The 27419-nt window shown below is 51.5% G+C and overlaps 3 protein-coding genes across 3 annotated transcripts in view; 1 reads left to right on the forward strand and 2 right to left on the reverse strand.

The window, feature by feature from the left end:
• Window positions 1-538, forward strand: part of LOC133362318 (protein L-Myc-like) — a 12805-nt gene extending 12267 nt beyond the window's left edge. The window contains exon 3 of the mRNA XM_061581248.1: window positions 519-538. Coding sequence (XP_061437232.1) covers window positions 519-538 — 20 coding nt within the window. The remainder of the gene's footprint in view (window positions 1-518) is intronic.
• A 149-nt stretch (window positions 539-687) lies between these two features.
• On the reverse strand, window positions 688-1790 carry LOC133362319 (charged multivesicular body protein 2a-like). The gene is made up of 2 exons (XM_061581249.1): window positions 1623-1790; window positions 688-918 (listed from the first exon to the last, which is right to left on the reverse strand). Exons 1-2 carry the CDS (start codon window positions 1788-1790, stop codon window positions 688-690), a joined length of 399 nt encoding a protein of 132 aa, XP_061437233.1.
• Window positions 1791-17285: 15495 nt separating this feature from the next.
• LOC133362320 (protein LSM14 homolog A-A-like) lies at window positions 17286-23011 on the reverse strand. Its single transcript, XM_061581251.1, has 6 exons — window positions 22783-23011; window positions 22107-22264; window positions 21206-21350; window positions 19891-20115; window positions 18597-18702; window positions 17286-17478 (listed from the first exon to the last, which is right to left on the reverse strand). The coding sequence occupies exons 1-6, from the start codon at window positions 22901-22903 to the stop codon at window positions 17286-17288; spliced, it is 948 nt and encodes a 315-aa protein (XP_061437235.1). The 5' UTR covers window positions 22904-23011.
• Window positions 23012-27419: the final 4408 nt, after the last annotated feature.

Raw genomic sequence — 27419 nt, forward strand, 5'->3', positions numbered from 1 at the left:
AAAGTCATCACGTAGAATGGAAATAATGAAATAATAAAAATTAAACATAATAAAATACAATTCTCACGACGTTTCGGCCACAACGCAAGCAGCTGTCCTCAGGTGAAGACCAGGTCTGTCAGAAAGACAGCGTCTAAATGAAACACCACCAAGCTTGGCAGCGTATATTTAAGCTGCTGGGTTGGAGGGGGAAGAGCGCCTTGACAAAGGAATTTGCATATCAAGAGGAATTTAGCATATTTAAGATACAATGTTGAAGAATGGCAGTCGAAGAAGCGTCGATGACATTTTTTTAAGTTTTGAAATCCCATCGACGATACTCGTGCCATTTTTGAGTTGCTCCTGTTTGTGTAACGTATCGCTGACCAAATTCTTTTCCGGAAGTACATTTTCAGAGCCAACGAAACGCCCGTAAAATCGCGGTGGTGTTGACGGTGGTCACCCATTAAATTAGCAACCAGGCCCAAAAACCCTGCTTAGCTTCCAGACAGCCAATGAGGTGCGGGCGCATGCCGCAGTGATTTGCTCGCAGGCGTAGAGTCGGCATTTCTTCTTCAACGCATTTATTGTTTCTGCTTCCATTGTCCACACTTTGAGTTGTTCCGTGTTACTTTGGTGACCCGGGTGATCACACGCGCAAAATTCTCGTCTCTGGAGTTGGTAAGACAAAGGCGATTAAGCGCGATTCTAACGCTCGCGAAGCTCCGTGTGTGCGAGGCAGCGGGGCCCCACACCTACCTGCTGGTTCATGGCGGCCATGGCCCTGGTGACGCCCTTCATGGCCTGGGCCATCGCGCCGTTGGACTTGAGCGTGTGCATCTTGAGGGACACGGCCTGGATGTTGGCTCGCATCACCATGAACTTCTTGATGTGGCGACGCGTGCGCACCAGGTCCTTGGCCATGATCTTGACGGCGTCCTGCCGCGGGCGAGGGTCAGGGCGGTGGGCTCAGGGCGATGGGGTCAACGGAGCGATAAGAAACGCGACAAGGGAGATGGACACGGGCGACAGAGACGGAGAGAGGGCGAAAGACACAGGCAGGAATAACGAGACACACAGAAACAGCGAGAGAGAGAGATCCACACACGAAGAAAGTAGGACACAGAGACCAAGCCATGGAGAGACAAACACAAAAACAGAAAGATCCACACACGAAGGGCACAAGACACACGACAGAGAGACAGAGCTGAGACAAAAATAGAGACACAGAGAGATATGGGGAAAGAGGCACGTACAGAGAGAGAGAGTGTGTCTGTCACATGGAGATGGGCACATTCCATTCCCAAACTCAAAGTTGCCGACCCTTACCCGCCTCCTCCTCCACCCTGCACACGTGTCCCACCCATCACCCTGCACACGTGTCCCACCCATCACCCTGCACACGTGTCCCACCCATCACCCTGCACACGTGTCCCACCCATCACCCTGCACACGTGTCCCACCCATCACCCTGCACACGTGTCCCACCCATCACCCTGCACACGTGTCCCACCCATCACCTGCACACGTGTCCCACCCCATCACCACCTCCCGCTAATCCCGACTCCACCCACAGCGCTTTCCTCCCCACTGCCACGTAGCTTAGCGAGGGCCCATCAAACTATATACCCGTGCTCCCTCACCATGTGGCCGGATTTGGCCATCTTCTTGATCTCAGCGACGATCTTCTTCTCCTGCGTCTGCAGCGTCTGTCTCTCGCGCTCCAGGTCTCTCATGGCGCGCGCGAGGGCTCGCTGGTTCCGCCGCACCATCTGCTCCGGAGTCTTTCTCTTTCCACACAGGCAGTCCATGGCTGGCTGCGACTCTGCAGAAACAACGACGACGCCACAAGGCGCAGTTCAACGACGACGACCACCACGTGGTGGTGACGCGCGCCTGTCACCCGGCAGCGCTGTGGCGAGCGCGGGGCTTGGCCTGGTCGCACACATGTCGTGACAGTCTCGTCGCTTGGACGCCGAGGAGCCGTGCCCTGCACGGCCAGGAGAGGGCGCTGCAGCGAGCGGTGGACTCCTGACAGTGTCCGTGTGTGTGGCGGAGATCGGTGACCCCCCCCATTCATCGCACCACTCCCAAATGTAAACGCTCGTGACGGTGTGCAGGACGTGGGTTCGAATCCCGATCCTGACGCCCGTAGAGTTGGAGTTTGGTCAGCTCTCCCACCACCACCACCCCCCACCACCCCCACCACCACCCCCACCACAACCCCCCCACCACCACCCCCCCCCACAACCCTCACCACAACCCTCACCACCCCCCCACCACCACCCCCACCACAACCCACACCACCCCCACCACAACCCTCACCACAACCCCCACCACCCCCACCACCACAACCCCCACCACAATCCTCACCACAACCCCCACCACCCCCACCCCACCACCCACCAGGGGTGGGACAAAGTCATTGTTATGCAAGTCCAAGTCGAGTCTGAAGTCATCAAATTCATGACTCGAGTCTGACTCGAGTCCAAGTCACATGACTCGAGTCCACGCCTCTGCCACCCACCCCACCCACCCCCCCCCCACCACCCCCCCACCACCACCCCCCCACCACCACCCCCACCACAACCCCCACCACAACCCCCACCACAACCCTCACCACAACCCCCACCCCCACCACCACCCCCACCACAACCCCCCCACCACAACCCCCACCACCACCACCCCGCGTCAAGATGACAACAACAACAAGCAGCAACGTTTAGACAAAACATAAACCACAACAAGTCGTCTTGTGAGCCATGTAAGCGCGTAACAACGACTGCTTCATCACTCAAAGCTGCTCTAGAGGAGTTGTACACCCCGAGCTGTCGCTGCTGTTCAGTGGCCTCAAATACAACGTGTCGCTCCGGATGATCGCTACAAAGTGTGACCTGTCTTCTTGGTTCTTTCGGTAAAGTCACGTAGAAAGGAAGCAATAAATAATAAAAATAAAACATCGTAAAATAATTCTCACGACGTTCGGCCACAACGCAAGCAGCCGTCCTCAGGTGAAAACCAGGTCTGTCGGGGAGACAGCGTCTGTGTGCTGTTTCATTCAGACGCTGTCTCCCCGACAGACCTGGTCTTCACCTGAGGACGGCTGCTTGCGTTGTGGCCGAAACGTCGTGAGAATTATTTTATTGTTTTATTTTCATTATTTTATTATTTCCCTTCTACGTGACTTTACCGAAAGAACCAAGAAGATGAATCCCTGCAGTCACGAAAGCTTTAAATCGAAGTATGACCTGTGTTTTGATTTAGTGCGCTGATCTTAAAGGTGCGTTGAGAAATTATAATTCTGCGACTGATGCTCCTGCTGCTGCTGCTGTAGTGGAGAGACTCGTGCAGCAGCAGCAGCTGTGGCTGCAGGTTCTGCTGGTACGTGTTGTTTATGAAGTTTATTGTGAAAACTCCGTCACAGTTCCTATGATCACTGTTTCATTGCTTGCATGGCTTTATTTTGGTGATTTAAAAAAGTGTATTGGTTTGGCCATGTTTGTTTGTTTGTTGTAGTACAGAATTAGACTGATGGCCTTAATCTAAGTTGTCTTGTGGTTGATGTTGTTGTTTGACTTGCATCCCACTGGGATGTTTGCACACAGTGTTGGTGTACACGGTGCTTTCTCTGCAATATTTTGCTGTCTTTTCTTGGATTTTCTGTTTGCTCTTAGTCACATATTCACTTTAAGATGTTTTCTTGTTCATGTTTTTGTTTTTGTTTGTTGCGGTTGCACCCGATTCAAGAGCCGAATGGCTCACAGGGCTACACCTAGTACTTGAACTTGAACCTCACCACTCACCCCCCACCACTCACCTCGTCACTCACCACTCACCTCACCACTCATCCCACCACTCACCTCGTCACTCACCCCACTCACCTCACCACTCATCCCACCACTCACCACTCTCCTCACCACTCACCACTCTCCTCACCACTCATCCCACCACTCACCACTCTCCTCACCACTCACCACTCACCTCACCACTCATCCCACCACTCACCTCGTCACTCACCCCACTCACCTCACCACTCATCCCACCACTCACCACTCTCCTCACCACTCACCACTCACCTCACCACTCATCCCACCACTCACCTCGGTCACTCACCCCACTCACCTCACCACTCATCCCACCACTCACCACTCTCCTCACCACTCACCACTCAACTCACCACTCACATCACCACTCACCTCACCACTCACCCCCCACCACTCACCACTCTCCTCACCACTCACCACTCAACTCACCACTCACTCACCACTCACCTCACCACTCACCTCACCACTCACCCCCCACCACTCACCACTCTCCTCACCCACTCACCACTCAACTCACCACTCACTCACCATCACCTCACCACTCACCTCACCACTCACCCCCCCCACTCACCACTCTCCTCACCACTCACCACTCAACTCACCACTCACTCACCACTCACCTCACCACTCACCATTCTCCTCACCACTCACCACTCAACTCACCACTCACTCACCACTCACCTCACCACTCACACCCTCCACTCACCACTCACCTCACCACTCATCCCACCACTCACCTCGTCACTCACCACTCACTCACCACTCTCCTCACCACTCATCCCACTCACCTCACCACTCATCCCACCACTCACCTCGTCACTCACCACTCACTCACCACTCTCCTCACCACTCATCCCACTCACCTCACCACTCATCCCACCACTCACCTCGTCACTCACCACTCATCCCACTCACCTCACCTCGTCACTCACCACATCTCACCACTCACCTCACCACTCATCCCACCACTCACTCACCACTCTCCTCACCACTCATCCCACCACTCACCTCGTCACTCACCCCTCACCTCACCCCTCACCACTCATCCCACCACTCACTCACCTCACCACTCATCCACTCTCCTCACCACTCATCCCATCACTCACCTCGTCACTCACCACTCATCCCACTCACCTCACCACTCATCCCACCATTCACCTCGTCACTCACCACACCTCACCACTCATCCCACCACTCACCACTCTCCTCACCACTCATCCACCACTCACCTCGTCACTCACCCCTCACCTCACCGCTCTCCTCACCACTCACCTCGTCACTCACCACACCTCACCACTCACCTCACCACTCATCCCACCACTCACCCACCACTCTCCTCATCACTCATCCCACCACTCACCTCGTTACTCACCCCTCACCTCACCACTCTCCTCACCACTCACCTCACCACTCATCCCACCATTCACCTCGTCACTCACCACTCATCCCACCACTCGCCTCGTCACTCACCCCTCACCTCACCACTCATCCCACCACTCACTCACCACTCTCCTCACCACTCATCCCACCACTCACCTTGTCACTTCTGCTGCTTCGACATTTTTACAACTCCTAGGAGGTGACGTCATCACACCCACAGTGCCATGGGTTGTACTGTTGTGCCAGGCTAGGTACATGAGGAGGTCACATGACAGACCCAGCAGGTGCCATGGGTTGACTGCTGTGCCAGGCTAGGTGCATAAGGTCACGTGACAGACCCTGCAGGTGCCATGGGTTGTCTGTTGTGCCAGGCTAGGTGCATGAGGACGTCACGGGACAGACCCTGCAGGTGCCATGGGTTGACTGCTGTGCCAGGCTAGGTGCATGAGGAGGTCACGTGACAGACCCAGCAGGTGCCATGGGTTGTACTGCTGTGCCAGGCTAGGTGCATGAGGTGGTCACGGGACAGACCCTGCAGGTGCCATGGGTTGTCTGCTGTGCCAGGCTAGGTGCATGAGGACGTCACGGGACAGACCCTGCAGGTGCCATGGGTTGACTGCTGTGCCAGGCTAGGTGCATGAGGAGGTCACGTGACAGACCCTGCAGGTGCCATGGGTTGACTGCTGTGAGAGAGGTGGAGGTGGTGTTTTGTGAATGGGTGAGAGAGAGGTAGGGGGGAAGTGAGTAGGTGAGTGGGTGAGTGAGTGGGTGAGTGGGTGACTGAGTGAGTGGGTGAGTGAGTGGGTGAGTGAGTAGTGAGTGAGTGGGTGGGTGAGTGGGTGAATGGGTGAGTGGGTGAGTGAGTGGGTGAGGTGAGTGGGTGAGTTAATGAGTGTATGAGTGACATCACATATACAAAAGATTGCTTACATTTGTATTATTTTATTTCCATGATAGAATATAGACTTGTCATCAGTGTACAAGTTTAAAAGTCGATACGACATTGGGACGTGGGTTAAAATTGAGTTGACATGATTTGAGCATGCAACAGACAGAGTTAGTGAATAAAAAGCGTGTAAAAATATAAAAATGCATTATAATATTATAAGAGGCCGGAACTCATTTCACCATGGCCATTATCATTTTACCTGAGCATCTTCATGTCCATACCTTCGGATAATTAATAAAATGTATGTGTTTGTGCCAAATGCAGTGTTGCATAGAGAGAGACACACATAGACACACAGAGACACACACACACACACAGACACACAGAGAGAGACACACACAGAGAGAGACATACACATAGACACACAGATAGACACAGAGAGAGACACACACATAGACACACAGAGAGACACACGCACACACAGACACACAGAGAGACACACACATAGACACACAGAGAGACACACACACACATAGACTGCAGGCGGGACTCGAAATTCAATAAATCTACGAGCAAACTTGGAAAGCGGTTGCGAGTAGCAGCAACATCATCAACACCAGCGAACATCACCACACGCCTCGCCAAATAGAAGCTGTTCCAGCCATTACATTAGGGGCGAGTGAATTAAACGTTTGACCAAATATAACGGGCTCATTTTAAATGGATAATCTTCTATGGCCCGAGGAATGATGTTATAGAAATATCCAAATGGCCGATGTCAGAAGAAAAGTTTCCCACCCGTGTTCAAGACGAATGAATGAGCGCCGCTGTTACAATGGCAACACTGTCGTCACGGGGACATGGCCTGTGTGAGTGCACATTGTGTGTGCTCACTACCAGGGCACTCACCGTGACAGCGTTGTCTCTGAGACACACAATCACCAGTTCAATCACACCGTGTGCGCTTATGTCGCTGTGTCTGTCTCCATGTCTGTGTTTGTACCCTTCTACCCTCCTACTCACCCGCCCACTCACTCACTCACTCACCCACTCAATCACCCACTCACTCACCCACCCACCCACCCCCTCACCCTCTCAATTGCCCATCCACTCCCTAACTCACCCACCCACTCACCCACCCACCCACTCACTCACCCACTCACTCACCCACTCACTCACTCACCCCACTCACCCACCCACTCACCCACCCACCCCACCCACTCACTCACTCACCCACTCACCCACCCACTCACTCACTCACTCACCCACACATCCACCCACTCACTCAACCAGTCATATGCGTCGCACTGCACCCATTCCAGCGTCTTGGCCTGCGGCCGCAGGCAGCGGCGCGCGGCGCAAGCCTCCTCGCCCCCCAGCGCGTCAGCCACGAAGACCACCTCCCCCTCGTCGCCCCCCAGCGCGTCAGCCATGAAGACCACCTCCCCCTCCTCCTCACTCTCCTCCTCCTCGTCTTCCGTCGCGCCTCCACCGCCGAGGCCCCTCGCCGTGCTCCATGACGAACTGCGCCCTTCGCACGCGACCGCATCCTTCGACGCGCTTGTCACGGCGCCCTTCGCCGCCGCTCCGCTGCCGCCGGGGCTCCCGACGTCCGCCCTGCGGCGGCCTTCTTTGAGGCCGCCGGGCTCTTTGCCGCCGCGAGCGACGGTGGGGCCAGGTTGGAGAAGGCCGGGCGCCAGCTGAAGAATGCGGAGCGCGAGCAGGCGACTGACGTGGGGATCCTGACGAGAGACGCCGGCGTCTTGAGGGACCAACTTTGGGTCCCGGCGAGCGACGCCGCCGGAGATGGCGCTGGAGATGGCGGCGCTGGAGAGGAGGTCCTTCTGGGGCGGCCGCACGGCCTCCTGGGATGTCAGTCGCACGGTGCAGAGGGCAAGCGAGTGAGTGGGTGGGTGAGTGGGTGGGTGAGTGGGTGAGTGGGTGAGTGAGTGAGTGGGTGGGTGGGTGAGTGAGTGAGTGGGTGAGTGAGTGGGTGAGTGAGTGGATGAATGGAGTGAGTGGGTGGGTGAGTGGTGAGTGAGTGGGTGGGTGGGTGAGTGGGTGATGGGTGAGTGAGTGAGTGGGTGAGTGAGTGGGTGAGTGAGTAAGTGAGTGAGTAAGTGAGTGGGTGAGTGAGTGAGTGGTGAGTGGGTGGGTGAGTGGGTGAGTGGGTGAGTGAGTGGGGTGAGTGAGTGGGTGGGTGAGTGAGTGAGTGGGTGGGTGAGTGGGTGAGTGGGTGGGTGAGTGAGTGGGTGGGTGAGTGAGTGAGTGGGTGAATGAGTGGGTGAGTGAGTGGATGAATGGAGTGAGTGAGTGGGTGAGTGAGTGAGTGGGTGAGTGAGTGGGTGAGTGAGTGAGTAAGTGGGTGAGTGAGTGGGTGAGTGAGTGAGTGAGACACAGTGCGACCTACCTGTTCTTCACCACAACGCAAGCAGCCGTCCTCAGGTGAAGAACAGGTCTGTCGGGAAGACAGACACTGTCTTTCCGAACAGACCTGTTCTTCACCTGAGGACGGCTGCTTGCGTTGTGGCCGAAACGTCGTGAGAATTTTATTTTATTATGTTTTATGTTCATTACTTTATTATTTCCCTTCTACGTGACGACTTTACCGAAAGAACAAACAAGATGCGTGTCGGTGGTGACCACGCTGAGTGCCGTGTCACCAGCACGGCCGTGATGACCCCCCCCCACGCTCACCCAGTTCCGGCGGTGCACTGGCAGCTCCCAGAATGCCTCCTGGCGCCTCCACTTCCTCCGCACGCCCCACGAGGTCTCCCCGCGTCCCCCACAATCCCCGCTGAGGAGCGAGACTGATGTCGCGATGGCGGCGGCGGTCGTGATGATCCGTCCGAGAGGAGCCACCGGGTCACCGTGGCTTCTGGGCAACGGAGGTCGCGGTGGGGTCGGCTCGCGGTGACCTCCGCGTCCGGGTCGCGCCCCGCCGCGCGCACCGGCTGGCGCTGCCGCTTGCGGAGGGGCGCCATGAGGGGGTCTGTGCGTGGGGGGGCGGCGGTGGGGAGAGAGGGTTAGAGTCAGGCGAGTGGTGCTGGTGTTGGGGTTACTGGTAGGAAAATGGAGTTGGTGTTTGGGATAGTGACAGTGTTGGTGTTAATGTGTTGTGAGTAGTGATAGTGTTAATGTGTTGTGAGTAGTGATAGTGTTAGTGTTAATGTGTTGTGAGTAGTGATAGTGTTAGTGTTAATGTGTTATGAGTAGTGACAGTGTTAGTGTTAATGTGTTGTGAGTAGTGATAGTGTTAATGTGTTATGAGTAGTGATAGTGTTAATGTGTTGTGAGTAGTGACAGTGTTAGTGTTAATGTGTTGTGAGTAGTGACAGTGTTAGGGGTAATGTTTGAGTAGTGATAGTGACAGTGTTAGTGTTAATGTGTTGTGAGTAGTGATAGTGTTATAGCGGTCGTATTAGGAGATGGTGGTAGTGATAGGAGTGGTGCGAGTGTGACAAGTACTTCTCGTGGTAGTGGTGGTGTTAGTGAAAGGAGTTTTGGGTCGTGTCGTTAATCAGATGGAAGTGTTTGGGTTATGTAAGTGTTGGAGGTCGTGCTAGTGCTCGTGTTTGTATTGGAAGTAGTGCTTGTGTCAGGGCTCCTGTTAGCGCTACATGTTAGTGTCAGAGGCAGTGTTAGTATGAAGGGACTGTGCCAGTCATAGTGATGATGATGATAGCAGTGACACGAGTGGTGTGTGTGTGAGGTAGTCGTAACATTGGTGTTAGCGATAGGAATTAGGAGTCAGTGAGTGGGTTATGTTCGTGTCAGCGCTGGGGGTGGTGTTCCTGTTGCACAATCAGTGCAGCCATCGCGGCGAGCGACAACGCCCCGGCGAATGGCACCGACCGACGCCGTGAACCCACGACCCTCGGCGGTTACCGCTGTGAACCTATCCGGTGAAGCCGCCGCACTCACCGGACTCAGAAGCCGGCCGCCGCCGCCGCCGTTCCGCGCCGGCTGTGTCGGCGGGAGTGGCGCCGCCGGTGCCATGGTAGGAGAGCGAGGACGCCTGCAGCGTGCTGATGCTGCCCATGGAGGTGAGAATGACGCGTGGCGGTAGCGGCGGCGGCGTCACCGGGGCGGGAGGAGTGGTCGGTGCGTAGCGGCGGCCACGGCGACGCGGCGGGTGGCACGACATGGGGATCACTCACCCACTCACTCACCCACTCACTCACCCACTTACTCACTCACTCACTCACCCACTTACTCACTCACTCACTTACTCACGCACTCACTCACCCACTTACTCACTCACTCACGCACTCACTCACTCACCCACCCACTCACTCACACACGGGACACGCACAGACACGGGGGATCATTGACACTTCGTATCTGCGCACGCACAGAGACACGGCACGCACAGAGACACGGCACATGCACAGAGACACGGCACATGCACAGAGACACGGCGATTATTCACACGGATGCCTGCATACAAACCGAGACACGGAAACACAAGCGGAGACACGGCAGAGACACAGGGATGATTCACACTCACGCTCGTACACACAGAGACACGGCACACGCACAGAGACATGGCAGCACCCAGAGACACAAGGATGACTCACACTCACGCTCGTACACACAGAGACACGGGCACAGATGGAGAGATGACTGCTGCAAGGGCTAGACGGATTCATTACGTGATGACGTGTTCGTGACAGATGGTGATTAGGTGGAGATGCCTTCATTCAGCAGTGGATAGCTCATGGCTAAATGTGTTTGTTCCACTTGAAACCACAGCCACCCGGCGCTTCACTTGACTCAATTGGAATCACACACACAGCAGCAGCAGCAATCATCAACCCCGACTGGCTGATTCTCCTCATAGGAGTCAACCTGAACTCTGCATGCATTCACTCACTCACTTAAATCATTCACCCACTCGCTCGTGCAAATGAGACTCCTCCACTATCTGTCTCTCTCTCTCTCTCGAGAGAGAGAAGTTGTTTGGTTTAGCCATGTTTGTTTGTTGTAGTACGGAGTTAGACTGATGGCCTTAATCTAAGTTGTCTTGTGGTTGTTGTTGTTTGACTTGCATCCCACTGGGATGTTTGCACAGCGTTGGTGTGTAACGGTGCTTTCTCTGCAATATTTTGCTGTCTTTTCTTGGATTTTCTGTTTGCACTCAGTCACACATATAGTCACTTTAAGATGTTTTTTGTTCATGTTTTTGTTTTTTGTTTGTTGCGGTTGCACCCGATTCAAGAGCCGAATGGCTCACAGGGCTACACATAATCAATTAACTTGAACCAGGCTACAATTACATCAACCTGAACTTGCATGTCACTCACCGGGGCCGCGCCTGACCCGTGCCCTCCCAGTTTCGCCAGACCGTGCCTCAAACATAACAACATCACTATGAGATCTCTTTTAACAGTGGCAAAATATAGTAGTAGGTTTTTACCCTTTTAAACTGGTACAAAACTGACACCTTTATTCAAGGCATCATGGACCAATCAACTTCAAGGACAGTGCATATTATCATTATCAGAGTTGCTTCTTTTTGTTTGCTTTTTGACTACTTGTGTTGTGGTTATTGCAAACATGATGCCTTGAATAAAGGTGTCAGTTTTGTACCAGTTTAAAAGGGTAAAAACCTACTACCATAACAACATCAACAACAACATCACCCACCCCACATAGCAATGCAGTCATCGCTGTGTGTGTGCCATGAAGGAGCGTTGCCCGAAACGTCGCCTCTCAACGTCATTTTGTTTACGTGTTGACGTCACGTTGTTGTTGTTGTTGTCAGTGGTCGGATGCATTCGGCTTGCTGGATGAAGGACTCCCCCTACCCCCATGGATGGTGACGATGGTGACGCACGCATACAAAGACAAAGGTCCCCCGTGTAGCCTCTAACAGACTGCAGGGCAAGTGCTGTTAGTAGCGAGCAGCAGCAGCTACACACAAAGGTCCCCCAGGTAGCCTCTAACAGACTGCAGGGGCAAGTGCTGTTAGTAGCGAGTAGCAGCAGCTATAACACACACACAGACAAAGATCCCCCAGGTAGCCTCTAACAGACTGCAGGGGCAAGTGCTGTTAGTAGCGAGTAGCAGCAGCTATAACACACACACAGACAAAGATCCCCCAGGTAGCCTCTAACAGACTGCAGGGGCAAGTGCTGTTAGTAGCGAGCAGCAGCAGCAGCTACACACAGACAAAGGTCCCCCGTGTAGCCTCTGACAGACTGCAGGGGCAAGTGCTGTTAGCACGGCCGCCTTTGTCTCCCCCTGCGGCGATGCTTTCTAACACACACACACACTGCACAAAGTTAACTCGTTTGAGGCCGAGTCGACCTAGGTGATGAGGAGCAGTTGGGAACACGGCTGAACGTTGGGGCACATGGTTTACCTCAGGGTTGTTGTTGTTGTTCCAATCTCCATCAGAAGTTGTTGTCTTACTCGGCACCACTCTCAGGACGCCATCTTCTTTGACATTTGGCGGGAAACGCGGCCCCGCGCGCGCGCCACTTCCTGGTGGGCAACTCGCGCTCCCATTGGTCCACGCGGCGCACGAAGCTCCGCCCACCTCGGCGCCGATTGGTCGACTCGGTGTTGACGGGGAGGGGGTGGGGGGGGGTGAGGAAACGAGACGCTGTGATTGGATGAGAGGGTCCCAGGAGGTTCGTGGGGGGGGGGGGTGTGGGCTGCGTTTAAATAAGAATAAAATAACATCCACCAACAGCGTGGACTTTAAACGTTACAACAAAAATGCACAGTATAATATAACTTACTATACAATATTCTTAGGTTTTTTCGGTAAAGTCACGTAGGTAAAAAATCTAAATTAATAAAAGTAAATTTTTTATTTTACTTTTATTAATTTTGATTTTTTTACCTACGTGACTTTACCGAAAAAACCTAAGAATATGAATCCTTGCAGTCACGAAAGCTTCAAATCTAGAATTACTACGCAATGTAGATATTTTTTCAGTCATTAGCGGCAATAGCCCATCCGCGTGCTGTGAGGAAGAGCCAATTGTCCGTTTTTTCTTCAAATAAATGCGGCAGCTGATTGGTTGGAGGGGGCCAGGGGGCGTGAACATGTGTAGCCCCGCCCCCTACCCTGAGTGGGCGGAGAACGTATTGAAGCTCCGCCCACTTCACGCTGATTGGTTGGATGGGACCAGGGGGCGTGAACATGTGTCGTCACCCACCCCCCACCACCTTCGTGGGAGGGGAAAATATTGAAGCTTCGCCCACTTCACGCCGATTGGTTGACAAGTCATCGATTGACCCCGCTCCTCGCCGCTGATTGGCTCTCGGTAACATTTAAAATTCCCTATGTAGGCTGGTCAAACTCTAGATCCACTCGGCCAGAAAACCCCATTTCAATTAAGTGTCACGTGACGACGGCCTCTTCAGATTGATAAGTTTTTTTTTCAATTTGCAGTTTCTGATGAAAAAAAATCAGTTTCCTTGTAATTTGTCTGATGATAAAACAAAAGATTCGTAATTAGTGCAGATTAGACATTTGAGTAAATAGTTTAACCCTGCTAAATAACCACCCACTCACTCACCCACTCACTCACTCACCCACTCACTCACCCACTCACCCACCCACTCACCCACCCACTCACTCACCCACTCACCCACTCACTCACCCACTCACTCACCTACTCACTCACCCACTCACCCACCCACTCACCCACCCACTCACTCACCCACTCACTCACCCACCCACTCAGTACACACACAGAGTAGACACACAAAGTACAGACACACAGTACACACACAGAGTACACACACAGTACACACACACAGAGTACACACACAGTACACACACACAGACTACACACACAGAGTACACACACACACAGTACACACACAGACTACACACACAGAGTACACACAGTACACACACACTACACACACTAGCAATCTAAAGCAACGCAGTAAATTCAAAGAAGCAATGTTCTAAAGCCAACAGCCGGTCAACTTTAATCTTCGCCAGACACTTCACCACGGCCAATGCGCCAATATACATTCCGCAACATTCAATGCTGCCTTGTGAAATACAAACACAACTCAATTAAATTGTCATGTCCATGCTCATTTCAGATTAAGACCGGTCGCACAAAAGCACCCATTTCAGGAGACAATTTAAAGTCCGACTTAACAGACATGTTTTACCTTCACCCATTAGACTAAAGTTCAAAACTTTCTTTAAAATTATAAACGTCTAAAGTGTTCAACCAAACGCGGTGTATACCTTGTGTACACACCGTAAACATTGCAAGAATCGCGTATCAATTAACAAAACCCACATGCAGACTTTTTGGTTCTTCCGGTAAAGTCACGTAGAAGGGAAATAATAAAACATCATAAATTACAATTCTCACGACGTTTCGGCCACAACGCAAGCAGCCGTCCTCAGGTGAAGAACAGGTCTGTCGGAAAGACAGCGTCTGAATGAAACACCACCAGGTTTGGCAGCGTATATTGCTGTGTATATTGCTGCCAAGCTTGGTGTGTTCATTCAGACGCTGTCTTTCCGACACACCTGTTCTTCACCTGAGGACGGCTGCTTGCGTTGTGGTGAAGAACAGGTCTGTCGGAAAGACAGACGCTGTCTTTCCGACAGACCTGTTCTTCATCTGAGGATGGCTGCTTGCGTTGTGGCCGAAACGTCGTGAGAATTGTATTTTATTATGTTTTTATTATTTTATTATTTCCCTTCTATGTGACTTTACCGAAAGAACCAAGAAGATGAATCCCTGCAGTCACGAAAGAATCTTTAAATCGAAACCCACATGCAGTCCTTAACGTAACGTTTCTTCAGACCCAACAACATTTTTTTTTTCAAATCAAACAAACCCCCAATATGTGTACGCTCTGGGTGGGAGCTGTGGTTCTCTGCAACCTGCAACAACAACAGCAGCAGCAGCAGCAGTGAGCGGCATTAGCAACGTCAAGAAGCAACACGACAGATCGTGGTCAAACCCCGCAAAGGGCTGGATTGTCACTTGGAGAATTGCCGATTGTGGCCGACATTTCTCCGCGCCATCCAATCTCTAACGTGGGGCACGAGAGCGTTGACAAGCGACTGCCGTTTGAAACAAACTCCTCCACATCTTTATCTCACCGGGTGAGACCCACGCAGCTGTGTGAGCGCTCGTTGATTTAGAAGAGTTGTTCACGATGTAATACGCAAATTGTATCGCACTGGTCAACAAACAAAATAACAACATGTAGTTCTGGCCTGGACTTTTGCAGTTGTTCTGGACTAATTTCAGGGTGCCGATTTCCAAATCTGATCTCAAGATTTGCTCTATCACATCTCATTTTTAAATCCTTTATATTAAGTATGCTTGCTTGCTTGCGTGCTTGCGTGCTTGCTTGCTTACGACCGTGCAAATCTTTCGGTCGTTTTTTAACCCACTTCCCGTGATCCAATCGAGCTGACATTTTGCACACAGACTCGTTGTGCGAGACAATTAATGTTTGTGAAAATTTTTTTCCAAAATTTTACACTGTTTAGGGAAAACAAATTAAATATTTAATTACCAATTGCTTAATACTGGCAGACAATCATCTGACCCATAGGTGGCAGCCATCTCAAGCCAGAGGACGAGAGGACTCTAGCCGCCACGCATATAAAGGATTTATAGTGAAAAACTTTGTTTTTACGGGTTATACTTATTATGCTATCGGCATACCCCATGAAATGGTCTCTCTCTGATCCTCCACGGAGCAGCGTGTTCTCACGGGGAGAACCTCACAAGCAACATCAACAGACTTCCGTTATCGTGTTGCAGAGAGCCGCCCTCACCTGCCGGGAAGACAGCGTCTGAATGAACACCGCCAGGCTTGGCAGCATATATTTAAGCTGGGTTAGAGGAGAGCGCCTTGACAAAGTAATTTGCATATCACATATCAACAGAGGAATGTAGTTTATTTGTGGAAAATTCCGATATGGGATTAGTACACTACTTGTGGAATGTGTAGGAGGTGGGCGGGGGGGTTTCAAAGTCATATTATGCAGGATTAGCAGCATCGAAGGGAGGGAGTAGGGGTAGCATTAATAAAGGGAAGGAATCATATTCTTAGGTTTTTTCGGTAAAGTCGCGTAGGTAAAAAAATTAAAATTATAAAATAAAAATCACGACGTTTCGGAGGCAACACAAGCTTCCGTCTTCAGGTGGAACCATCACAGCCACGACAGCTGTATCAAGTAAATGTAATCTCGTAAATGTAATCTCTCATTTACTTGATACAGCTGTCGTGGCTGTGACGGTTCCACCTGAAGACGGAAGCTTGTGTTGCCTCCGAAACGTCGTGATTTTTATTTTATTTTACTTTTATTAATTTTAATTTTTTTACATACGTGACTTTACCGAAAAAACCTAACAATATGAATCCTCGCAGTCACGAAAGCTTCAAATCTAGAAAGGGAAGGAATGTTAATAGTACGGTAGCTGCAGCAGCTAAGCCACCACGTAAAAAAAACGTAAATTTAAACTACATCAGTGTCATCAATATACTAAATATACTCTCCAAACAGGTCCCTGCGGGGTGGGCTGGTAGGAGCAAACAAATACGATACGAAGGGAGAGTTTGAGGCCTAGTTTTAGGCTTTAGGCCTAGCTGTAGGCTTTAGGCCGCTGTGAGTTAATTTTTAATTTAATTTTTTAATTAAAAACTATCTCAGGGAATTATAAGGGAATGTGACACTTGTTTAGCCAGGAAAGCCTCACTGAGTCTAAAGGTTTTTGTAGGGTCCTGCCAAGTGTTTGCAGTAGGGGGCGATGTTGCTACACCTAATCGGACATCGGACGGACGGACGATATAATCTATTGTAGGCTGGTCCACTTTGTTCATACCAGTATAAGCCGAGCTACTGTCACCGTCACCGCGGTCGTCACCTGTCTAGGCTGGACCTCGGCCGGCGGAGGAGGAGGAGGCTGCCCCCCCCCTCCCCCCCCCGGCGGCTTTGGGCGCGACCGTAATTATAAACTACATCAGTATCATCAATATACTAAATATAGTCTCCAATAAGCTGAGCTGCTGTCACCGCGGTCGTCACCTGTCTAGGCTGCACCTCGGCCGGAGGAGCAGGAGGAGGCTGCCCCCCCCCCCCCCCCCCCCGGCGGCTTTGGGCGCGACCGTAATTATAAACTACATCAGAATCATCAATATACTAAATATACTCTCCAATAAGCTGAGCTGCTGTCACCGTCACCACGGTCGTCACCTGTCTAGGCTGCACCTCGGCCGGAGGAGGAGACTGCCCGCCCCCCCCCACCGGCGGCTTTGGGCGCGCACGGCCGCCCGTCCCCCCCCCACAGGGCCCCGCGTCGGCGGGAGCGGCGAGCGAGCGACGTGGAGAGGTCCGCCCCGAACGTCGCCACATTCAGGCGCCGCTGCTCCGCCAACGTCACGCGGCAGTTCCTGGCGGGAGGAGGAGGAGGGGGGAGGGGCGGGGGTGGGGGGGTGAGCACGGCTGGTCAGAGGTCGCAGACGGGTTTTGATTTCTTACCCGTACCCGGCCGCACCAGGGTCGCAAACGGGTACCCGTACCCTACCCGTACCCATACCCTACCCGTACCCTACCCGTACCCTACCCGGAATGAGTGACAAAGGGTGACTCACCAGTGACTCACGGCCTACCCGTACCCGGCCGCACCAGGGTCGCAAACGGCTACCATTGGAACCTCATTTGCCAGCAAAAAATATTATAATTGTTTTTTTACCCTTTTATCTGGCAACAAAACTGACACCTTTATTACAAGGAGTCATGTTTGCATAGACCACAATACCTGCAGCCGTAATGCGTCATCTGTTCCAACCCATGTGAGACCAGGCTCTAAGGAAAGCTGTCTCGGGTATGGACCAATCAACTTCAAGGACAGTGCATATATTATCAGAGTTATGTTTTTTTTTTGCATTCTGACCGCAGGTATTGTGGTCAATGCAAACACGACTCCTCGTAAAAAAGGTGTCAGTTTTGTTGACAGATAAAAGGGTAAAAAAACAATGATCATATTCTGCTACTGCTGACAAATGATGTTCCAATGGTCTAAACCTGACATCAGAGAGGTCTCTGCACGGCTCCACGCCATCCTGCGTCTAGACAAATGTTCGTCTGGTGCCCAGTCAAACAGTTGCACGTCTTTCTCTTATTCTCGGGGCTGGGATTTTTTCCGAATCAAGTGCAACTACGCAATTCACGCGGCGTGCATTTTTTTTTTGGGCGCGCCGATTCAAGTTAACGTCACACATTTTTGCGACGCCCAAAGTTTCCAGATGTGCCAGGAACGGCACAAACAATTTGCCCAAGCTCTGTCATCCTATAATGGGATGGTTAGGCCAACTCCGTTTGTGAGTTTCTATACACGAGGTGGGGGGTGGGTGGGGAACAGCAACACCATCTCCGCACAGACGGAGACGGAGCCCGCTTGCTGTACTGCCACCTCCCCCATCGCCTCCCCCAGGCGTTGCACTTGAAGGCGAGGAGATCCAACAAGAACACACACACACCACGAGCGAGCGGCAGAGACGGACATTACCTGCCGCCGTCTTTGGAAATGTTGTCAAAAAAGCTCCTGGTTTTGTCGTAGAAGCAGCCGTCCAGGAAGACGGGGGAGCTCGTGCGGGGACCCCTCAGCTTGTCCGCTGCTCAAGGGGAGACACAACGGCAGAAGTGAGGGGGTGGCCTGGACAATTAAACACACAAAGATCCGCCCCCCCCCACCCAACCCAGACTCCACTGGTCAACACACATTCAGACGCTGTCTCCTCAACAGACCTGGTCTACGCCTGAGGACGGCTGCTTGCGTTGTGGCCGAAACGTCGTGAGAATTATTTTATGTTTTATTTTTATTATTTTAATACTTCCCTTCTACGTGATGTCTTTACCGAAAGAACCAAGAAGATGGTCAACACACTTTTTCTGGCATAAGGTATTCCAACGGTTTTAAGGTAATTTAGTTAGTCAACATCTCCTAGCCACCGTGATGATGATGATGAGAGAAACACACAAACTCCAAATATACAGCAGCAGGCATCGTCAGGGTTGGGATCGAACCCACGCCCTCCTGCACACCAGGCGAGGTAGTTAACATCTCATAGCCACCGTGATGATGACAAGTTTGCAGTCGGTACCACATTGGGAAGTGTGTCAAAATTGAGTGACAAGATTTCTATTTTATGAGATCTCTTTTACCAGTGGCAAAATATAGTAGTAGGTTTTTACCCTTTTAAACTGGTACAAAACTGACACCTTTATTCAAGGCATCATGTTTGCAATAACCACAACACAAGTAGTCAAAAAAGCAAAGCAAAAGAAGCAACTCTGATAATGACAGGACAGTGCATATTATTATCATCAGAGTTGCTTCTTTTTGTTAGCTTTTTTGACTACTTGTGTTGTGGTTATTGCAAACATGATGCCTTGAATAAAGGTGTCAGTTTTGTACCAGTTTAAAAGGGTAAAAACCTACTACTAAGATTTCTATTGTGACGATACGGCAGCGGAGGACGAAGTGAGTTGTTGAGTGGCGGCAGCGTGTGAGTGAGTGAGTGCCCCCACCCCAGTATGACGCAGCTTTACCAAGTTTGCAGTGGGTACCACATTGGGAAGTTTCTAAAAATTGAGTGACAAGATTTCTATTTTGACGATACAGCAGCAAAATTAAAATTAATCGAAACGTCGTGATTTTTATTTTATTTTACTTTTATTAATTTTAATTTTTTACCTACGTGACTTTACCGGAAAAACCTAAGAATAATAAGAGTGACAAGATTTCTATTTTGCCGACACAGCAGCGGAGGAGGAAGTGAGTTGTTCGGCGAGTGCCCCACCTTCTCTCCGCTTGGCGTTCCTGCCCCGGAACTCCCTGTCCAGCGCCTTGCTGTCCAGCTTCGCGTTGGCGCTCGCAAAGTCAAACTCCGCGTCCAACTCAACGCACGGCTCCGGGGCCCCACGGGGAGTCTGGGCGGCAATCCGCTTCGTGCTCCGACACCGTCGCTGCTGACGCTGGGGGGACGTCTGCACCCCCCGCTCCACCGTGGCGCTCTTCCTCGCAGCTGTGGGAGATAGTGCAGCTGCGTGTGAGTGAGTGTGTGAGTGTGTGTGAGTGTGTGTGAGTGTGTGTGCATGAGTGTGAGTGTGTGTGAGTGTGTGTGTGAGTGTGTGTGTGAGTGTGTGCGTGTGTGCGTGTGTGCGTGTGTGTGTGAGTGTGTGTTTGAGTGTGTGTGTGTGCGTGTGTGTGAGTGTGTGTGTGCGTGTGTGTGAGTGTGTGTGTGAGTGTGCGTGTGTGCGTGTGTGTGTGTGTGAGTGCGTGTGTGTGAGTGTGTGTGAGTGCGTGTGTGCGTGCGTGTGTGTTTTTCACTATAAATCCTTTATATGCGTGGCATCGGTTTTATTTTATTATTCATTTCTGTTTTTCTTGAGTAAGAGTTTCATTTTTATCACAGTGGTATTTTAAATTAAATATGAAATTTTTTTTTTACCTAAAAAGTGTAAAAATTTAGAAAAAACTGTTTTCACGAAAATAAATTGTCACGCACAACGAGTCTGTGTGCAAAATGTCAGCTCGATCGGATCACGGGAAGTGGGTTAAAAAACGACCAAAAGATTTGCACGATCGTAAGCGCGCAAGCAAGCAAGCGAACTTAATATAAAGGATTTAAACAAGTATAACCCGTAAAACTAAGTTTTTCACTATAAATCCTTTATATGCGTGGCGGCTAGAGTCCTCTCGTCCTCTGGCTTGAGATGGCTGCCACCTATGGGTCAGATGATTGCATGGCAGCATTAAGCAATTGGTAATTAAATATAATATTTTTGTCCTAAAAAGTGTAAAATTTTGGAAAAAAATTTTCACGAACATTAATTGTCACGCACAACGAGTCTGTGTGCAAAATGTCAGCTCGATTGCATCACGGGAAGTGGGTTAAAAAACGACCGAAAGATTTGCACGGTCCTAAGCGCGCAAGCAAGTGAACTTAATATAAAGGATTTAAATAAAAAAACATCGGATTTCCGTACGACGTCAGGATAAGCTCCGTTAGCGAGCACCTGCAAAGGCTGCTGGCTGCAAGAGGGGGGCGGGCGGGCGGGCGGTACAACGCCCGGCCACCTTTGCATCCCCAGCGTTTACCGCGCCGCCCGTACCTGTGGCTCCTCCGTGTGCAGGCCGCCGCCCGTCCGCCGTGTCCCGCACGAGCCGGCGGGCTCCGCGCGTGCCGCTCCCGTGGCCGCCGCGGGCTCCGTGCTGCGTGTCCCGCTGGGGGTGGGCGCCCCGTGGTGGCGAGGAGGACTGGACGGGGGCGAGGGTGGGTGGTCACGCAGCGACGGGATCAATCGTAGCGTGTCCAGTAACAACAAATATGATAATTGTTTTTTTTATCCTTTTATCTGGCAACAAAACTGACACCTTTTTTACAAGGAGTCATGTTTTGAGTTGTGCGCCTTTTGGCGTCATCTGGTCCAACACCATGTGAGACTGGCCTCTAAGGAAAGCTGTCTCGGGTGTGGACCAATCAACTTCAAGGACAGTGCACATTATCAGAGTTATGTTTTTGTTTGCATTCCAACTGCAGGTATTGTGGTCTATGCAAACATGACTCCTTGTAAAAAAAGGTGTCAGTTTTGTTGCCAGATAGAAGGGTAAAAAAACAATTATCATATTTTTATACTGGCAAATGAGGTTCCAATGGTGTAAATGCTTACCCCGAGCTCTCATACTCTGATGGTGCATTGTCCTTGAGTTGTGCGCCTTTTGTCGTCATCTGGACCAACTCCATGTGAGACTAGGCTCTAAGGAAAGCTGTCTCGGGTATGGACCAATCAACTTCAAGCACAGTGCACATCATCAGTTATGTTTTTTGTTTGCATTCCGACCGCAGTTATTGTGGTCAATGCAAACACGACTCCTTGTAAAAAAAGGTGTCAGTTTTGTTGCCAGATTACAGGGTAAACAACCAATGATCAGAGTTAAATATCTCGGTGGGGTCCTGCCCGCTAAAGTAACCAACCAGTTTGGCGGCGAAGAGAACAGCTGCCCCCCTCTCACCTGCACGACGGCCAGGTGGGGGTGCAGAGCGGAGAGCGGGCACCCCAACGCCGCCAGGTCCTTGATCTCGCTGGCACGGAAGATGATGTAGTCGTAGATCTCCTCGCGAGGGGCGATGGCTCGCTCGGCGGGGCGACCCTCCGTGCCGCACACACGCACTGCGCACGCACAAAGACGACGCTAACGCCGCTAACGGTGCCGTGGTGGTGGTGGGTGTGTGGGCGCCACGGTGGTGAGAAGTGAACCACCTCGCCTGGTGTCTATCGGAGGTCGCGCTTTTCATCCCAACCCTGGCGTCGGTTTTTTGTCCATCACGTCGGGTTTTTGAGATGATGTCAAATATTGTTGCATTTTCAATAAAAACTTGCGGAAGAAAAATATTAAGTGAATGTGGATATCTACGTAAAATGATATTGTAAACACACTATCCTAAAAATACAGCACCGTATTTTAACACTAAAGCAGTCACTGATTTTTTTTCGATTTAAAGCTTTCGTGACTGCAGGGATTCATCTTCTTGGTTCTTTCGGTAAAGTCATCACGTAGAAGGGAAGTAATAAAATAATAAAATAAAACATAATAAAATAATTCTCACGACGTTTCGGCTACAACACAAGCAGCCGTCCTGCTGTTTAAGCCCTCACCCCCTTTGACCCGTGACCCTCCCGTGCGTGACCTTTGGCCAAGGCGACGGTGCAGTCGTCCGAGTTGACCCCGCTCAGGGTGCCCTCGTAGCGGATGCCGGCCATGGAGATCAAGCTCGTCCTGCTGCCCAAGCACAGCGTCCACGTGGGCATGATGCTGCTGCTGATGATGCTGATGATGATTCTGCTGATGATGATGCTGCTGATGATGATGCTGATGATGCTGCTGATGATGATGCTGATGATGATGCTGCTGATGATGATGCTGATGATACTGCTGCTGATGATACTGCTGATGATGATGCTGATGATACTGCTGATGATGATGCTGCTGATGATGATACTGCTGATGATGCTGCTGATGCTGCTGATGATGCTCCTGCTGCTCCTGCTGATGATGATGCTCCTGCTGCTGCTCCTGCTGCTGCTGCTGCTGCTCGTAGCCGCCGCCGGCTCGAGCTACGGGAGACGACGAGAGGGGAGGGTGGGGCCGGGCAGGAGGAGGGGGGGTCATGGTGGTGATGGTGGTGGTGATGATGGTGGTGGTGGTGATGGTGGTGATGGTGTTGATGGTGTTGATCGTGGTGATGGTGGTGATGGTGGTGATGGTGTTGGTGGTGGTGGTGATGGTGGTGATGGTGTTGATGGTGTTGATCGTGGTGATGGTGGTGATGGTGGTGATGGTGTTGGTGGTGATGGTGGTGGTGGTGATGGTAATAGTGGTGATGGTGGTGATGATGGTGGTGGTGATGGTGGTGGTGGTGATGGTAATAGTGGTGATGGTGGTGATGATGGTGGTGGTGATGGTGGTGTTGATGGTGATGATGGTGGTGGTGTTGGTGGTGATGGTGGTGTTGATGGTGATGATGGTGGTGTTGATGGTGATGATGGTGGTGGTGTTGGTGGTGATGGTGGTGGTGATGATGATGTTGATGTTGGTGGTGATCACCACCCACGATGCGCCCCGCGTGTTCACGCCGTTTGAACTGAGCTGCTCACCGGGTCGCGTCGTGCAAAGGGCGCCAAATTGTGGGGGAGGGGATTTTTTTTCCTCTTCCTGTCAACGGGGGGTATTATTTATTTATTAATTCCTTTTTTGTATTTTATTACATTTTATATTTTATTATTTTGTTATTAATATTGTGTTCCCTACCTACGCGACTTTACCTAAATAACAAAGAATTGCGCTCAACGTCTGTCGGGTCACTTGAGTTCACCCCCCAAACCCGCCCCCCCCCTCGCCCCTCGCCCCGCCCCCCCTCGCCCCTCGCCCCGCCCCCCCCTCGCCCCTCGCCCCGCCCCCCTCGCCCCACGACTTCCTCTTATCCACTTCCTGCCCTCCGCCCCCCTCCCCCCTCGCCCCCCTCCCTTCACCCCTCGTGGTGGTGGTGATGATGATGTTGATGATGAGGAAGGATGTTGGTGATGATGGTGATGTTGATATTGATGATGTTGATATTGATGATGAAGATGTTGGTGATGTTGATGATGATGTTGGTGATGTTGATGTTGCTACAAGAGCTAACGCGTGATGCTTATCAGTGTTATGGTTTACACTGCCCTAGACTTATTAGTGTTGTGATTTACACTGCTCTGTACTATTTGAACCCGAATAAACTACGAGTGGAGACCGCCAGAGGCTCCGCGTGTCTCCGCCTCCCCCCCCCGTGTCCCCGTGTCTCACCCCGTGTCTCCCTACCTCGCCCGTGTCTCCGTGTCTCTCTCTCCACCCGTGTCTCTCTCCCCGTGTCTCTCTCTCCACCCGTGTCTCTCTCTCCACCCGTGTCTCCGTGTCTCTCTCTCCACCCGTGTCTCTCTCCCCGTGTCTCTCTCTCCACCCGTGTCTCCGTGTCTCTCTCCCCGTGTCTCTCCACCCGTGTCTCTCTCTCCACCCGTGTCTCCACCCGTGTCTCTCTCCCCGTGTCTCTCTCTCCACCCGTGTCTCTCCACCCGTGTCTCTCCACCCGTGTCTCTCCACCCGTGTCTGTCTCACCCCGTGTCTCTCTCTCCACCCGTGTCTGTCTCACCCCGTGTCTCTCTCCACCCGTGTCTCTCTCTCCACCCGTGTCTCCGTGTCTCTCTCTCCACCCGTGTCTCTCCCCGTGTCTCTCTCTCCCCCCGTGTCTCCCTGTCTCTCTCTCCTCCCGTGTCTCTCCCCGTGTCTCTCTCCACCCGTGTCTCTCTCTCCCCCCGTGTCTCCGTGTCTCTCTCTCCCCCCGTGTCTCTCCCCGTGTCTCTCTCCACCCGTGTCTCTCTCTCCCCCCGTGTCTCCGTGTCTCTCTCTCCACCCGTGTCTCTCCACCCGTGTCTCTCTCTCCACCCGTGTCTCTCCACCCGTGTCTCCGTGTCTCTCTCTCCACCCGTCTCTCCACCCGTGTCTCTCTCTCCACCCGTGTCTCTCCACCCGTGTCTCTCTCTCCACCCGTGTCTCTCCACCCGTGTCTCTCCACCCGTGTCTCTCTCTCCACCCGTGTCTCTCCACCCGTGTCTCTCCACCCGCGTCTCTCCACCCGTGTCTCTCCACCCGTGTCTCTCTCTCCGCCCGTGTCTCTCCACCCGTGTCTCTCCACCCGTGTCTCTCCACCCGTGTCTCTCTCCCCGTGTCTCTCTCTCCACCCGTGTCTCTCCACCCGTGTCTCTCTCTCCACCCGTGTCTCTCCCCATGTCTCTCTCTCGATGTCTCCGCTGTGTCCGCTGATCTTCTCCAAGTCATTAAGGTTTCGAGGCTGACGTTTGGCAACTCGAACCTTCAACTCCCTCCACAGATTTTCTATGGGATTAAGGTCTGGAGACTGGCTAGGCCACTCCAGGACCTTAATGTGCTTCTTCTTGAGCCACTCCTTTGTTGCCTTGGCCGTGTGTTTTGGGTCATTGCCATGCTGGAATACCCATCCACGACTCATTTTCAATGCCCTGGCTGAGGGAAGGAGGTTCTCACCCAAGATTTGACGGTACATGGCCCCGTCCATCGTCCCTTTGATGCGGTGAAGTTGTCCTGTCCCCTTAGCAGATAAACACCCCCAAAGCATAATGTTTCCACCTCCATGTTTGACGGTGGGGATGGTGTTCTTGGGGTCATAGGCAGCATTCCTCCTCCAAACACGGCGAGTTGAGTTGATGCCAAAGAGCTCCATTTTGGTCTCATCTGACCACAACATTTTCACCCAGTTGTCCTCTGAATCATTCAGATGTTCATTGGCAAACTTCAGACGGGCATGTATATGTGCTTTCTTGAGCAGGGGGACCTTGTGGGCACTGCAGGATTTCAGTCCTTCACGGCGTAGTGTGTTACCAACTGTTTTCTTGTTGACTATGGTCCCAGCTGCCTTGAGATCATTGACAAGATCCTCCCGTGTAGTTCTGGGCTGATTCCTCACTGTTCTCATGATCATTGCAACTCCACGAGGTGAGATCTTGCATGGAGCCCCAGGCCGAGGGAGATTGACAGTTCTTTTATGTTTATTTCATTTGCGAATAATCGCATGAACTGTTGTCACCTTTTCACCAAGCTGCTTGGCGATGGTCTTGTAGTCCATTCTAGCCTTGTGTAGGTCTACAATATTGTCCCTGACATCCTTGGAGAGCTCTTTGGTCTTAGCCATGGTGGAGAGTTTGGAATCTGATTGATTGCTTCTGTGAACAGGTGTCTTTTATACAGGTAACAAGCTAAGATTAGGAGCACTCCCTTTAAGAGTGTGCTCCTAATCTCAGCTCGTTACCTGTATAAAAGACACCTGGGAGCCAGAAATCTTTCTGATTGAGAGGGGGTCAAATAATTATTTCCCTCATTAAAATGCAAATCAATTTATAACATTTTTTCCTGGATTTGTGTTGTTATTCTGTCTCTCACTGTTCAAATAAACCTACCTTTAATATTATAGACTGATCATTTCTTTGTCAGTGGGCAAACGTACAAAATCAGCAGGGGATCAAATTTTTTATCCCTCATTGTATGTTAACCACACTGTGTGTGTACACCTATGTTAACCACGCTGTGTGTGAACACCTATGTTAACCACGCTGTGTGTGAACACCTATGTTAACCACACTGTGTGTGAACACCTATGTTAACCAAATTGTCTCAACGTTGCATGTGTACTGGGTTTTAATTAAAATTTAGTTTTCTTGATGGAGTAATTTCTGCCCCTTTATATTTTTCAACGCTTCTCACTTCACGTGATATGCCTCTGTTTGTCGTGGTCAACATCTTGTAACAACATGTTTAGTCTACTTCCTGTTGTCCAATCCACGAGACTGTGTGCTTACTGTGACAACGTACTGCCCGCACACCAATCAGGCGCCACGTGCCTCAGGCTCACCTGCGTCGTGTGCGTGCATCACTCGAAATAAAAAACCTAATTGATAAAGCAATCAATAAAAATCGGCGTCAATCACTTAAGCGTCTCTTTAAAAGCGTGGACGTCTTATTAATTAAATATCTATTTGCCCGCCGGGAATCGAGAACGCCGCGGCCCCTGAGCTCTGGAATCGCGTCGCCCACGAAGCTTCTGAACACGCGGTGAGCGCCGAGCGCGTGTCGCGCAACTCAAACTTGTTGTTTTATTATTCAACTTCATTCGTCCCCCTCTCTCTCTGTGTGCGTGTGGCGCGCTCAAGGCTCGTGGGCGACACGTCGTTCACTTCCACGTTGTCCGCTCGACTTCTTTAA

The sequence above is a fragment of the Lethenteron reissneri genome, unplaced genomic scaffold (genome assembly GCF_015708825.2).
Source record: "Lethenteron reissneri isolate LAM-NWPU_2019-01 unplaced genomic scaffold, ASM1570882v1 scaffold_1433, whole genome shotgun sequence".
In the NCBI taxonomy this organism is placed as follows: Eukaryota; Metazoa; Chordata; class Hyperoartia; order Petromyzontiformes; family Petromyzontidae; genus Lethenteron; species Lethenteron reissneri.

Excerpts from the sequence above, each read along its gene's own strand:
- LOC133362319 (XM_061581249.1), bottom strand. The coding sequence starts at position 1,790 with ATGGACTGCCTGTGTGGAAAGAGAAAGACTCCGGAGCAGATGGTGCGG. Across the intron at positions 919-1,622 it reads TGGCCAAATCCGGCCACATG|GACGCCGTCAAGATCATGGC; the intron begins GTGAGGGAGCAC and ends CGCCCGCGGCAG.
- LOC133362320 (XM_061581251.1), bottom strand. The coding sequence starts at position 22,903 with ATGCCCACGTGGACGCTGTGCTTGGGCAGCAGGACGAGCTTGATCTCC. Across the intron at positions 22,265-22,782 it reads CACCGTCGCCTTGGCCAAAG|TGCGTGTGTGCGGCACGGAG; the intron begins GTCACGCACGGG and ends GTGCGTGCGCAG. Across the intron at positions 20,116-21,205 it reads TGCACACGGAGGAGCCACAG|CTGCGAGGAAGAGCGCCACG; the intron begins GTACGGGCGGCG and ends TATCTCCCACAG.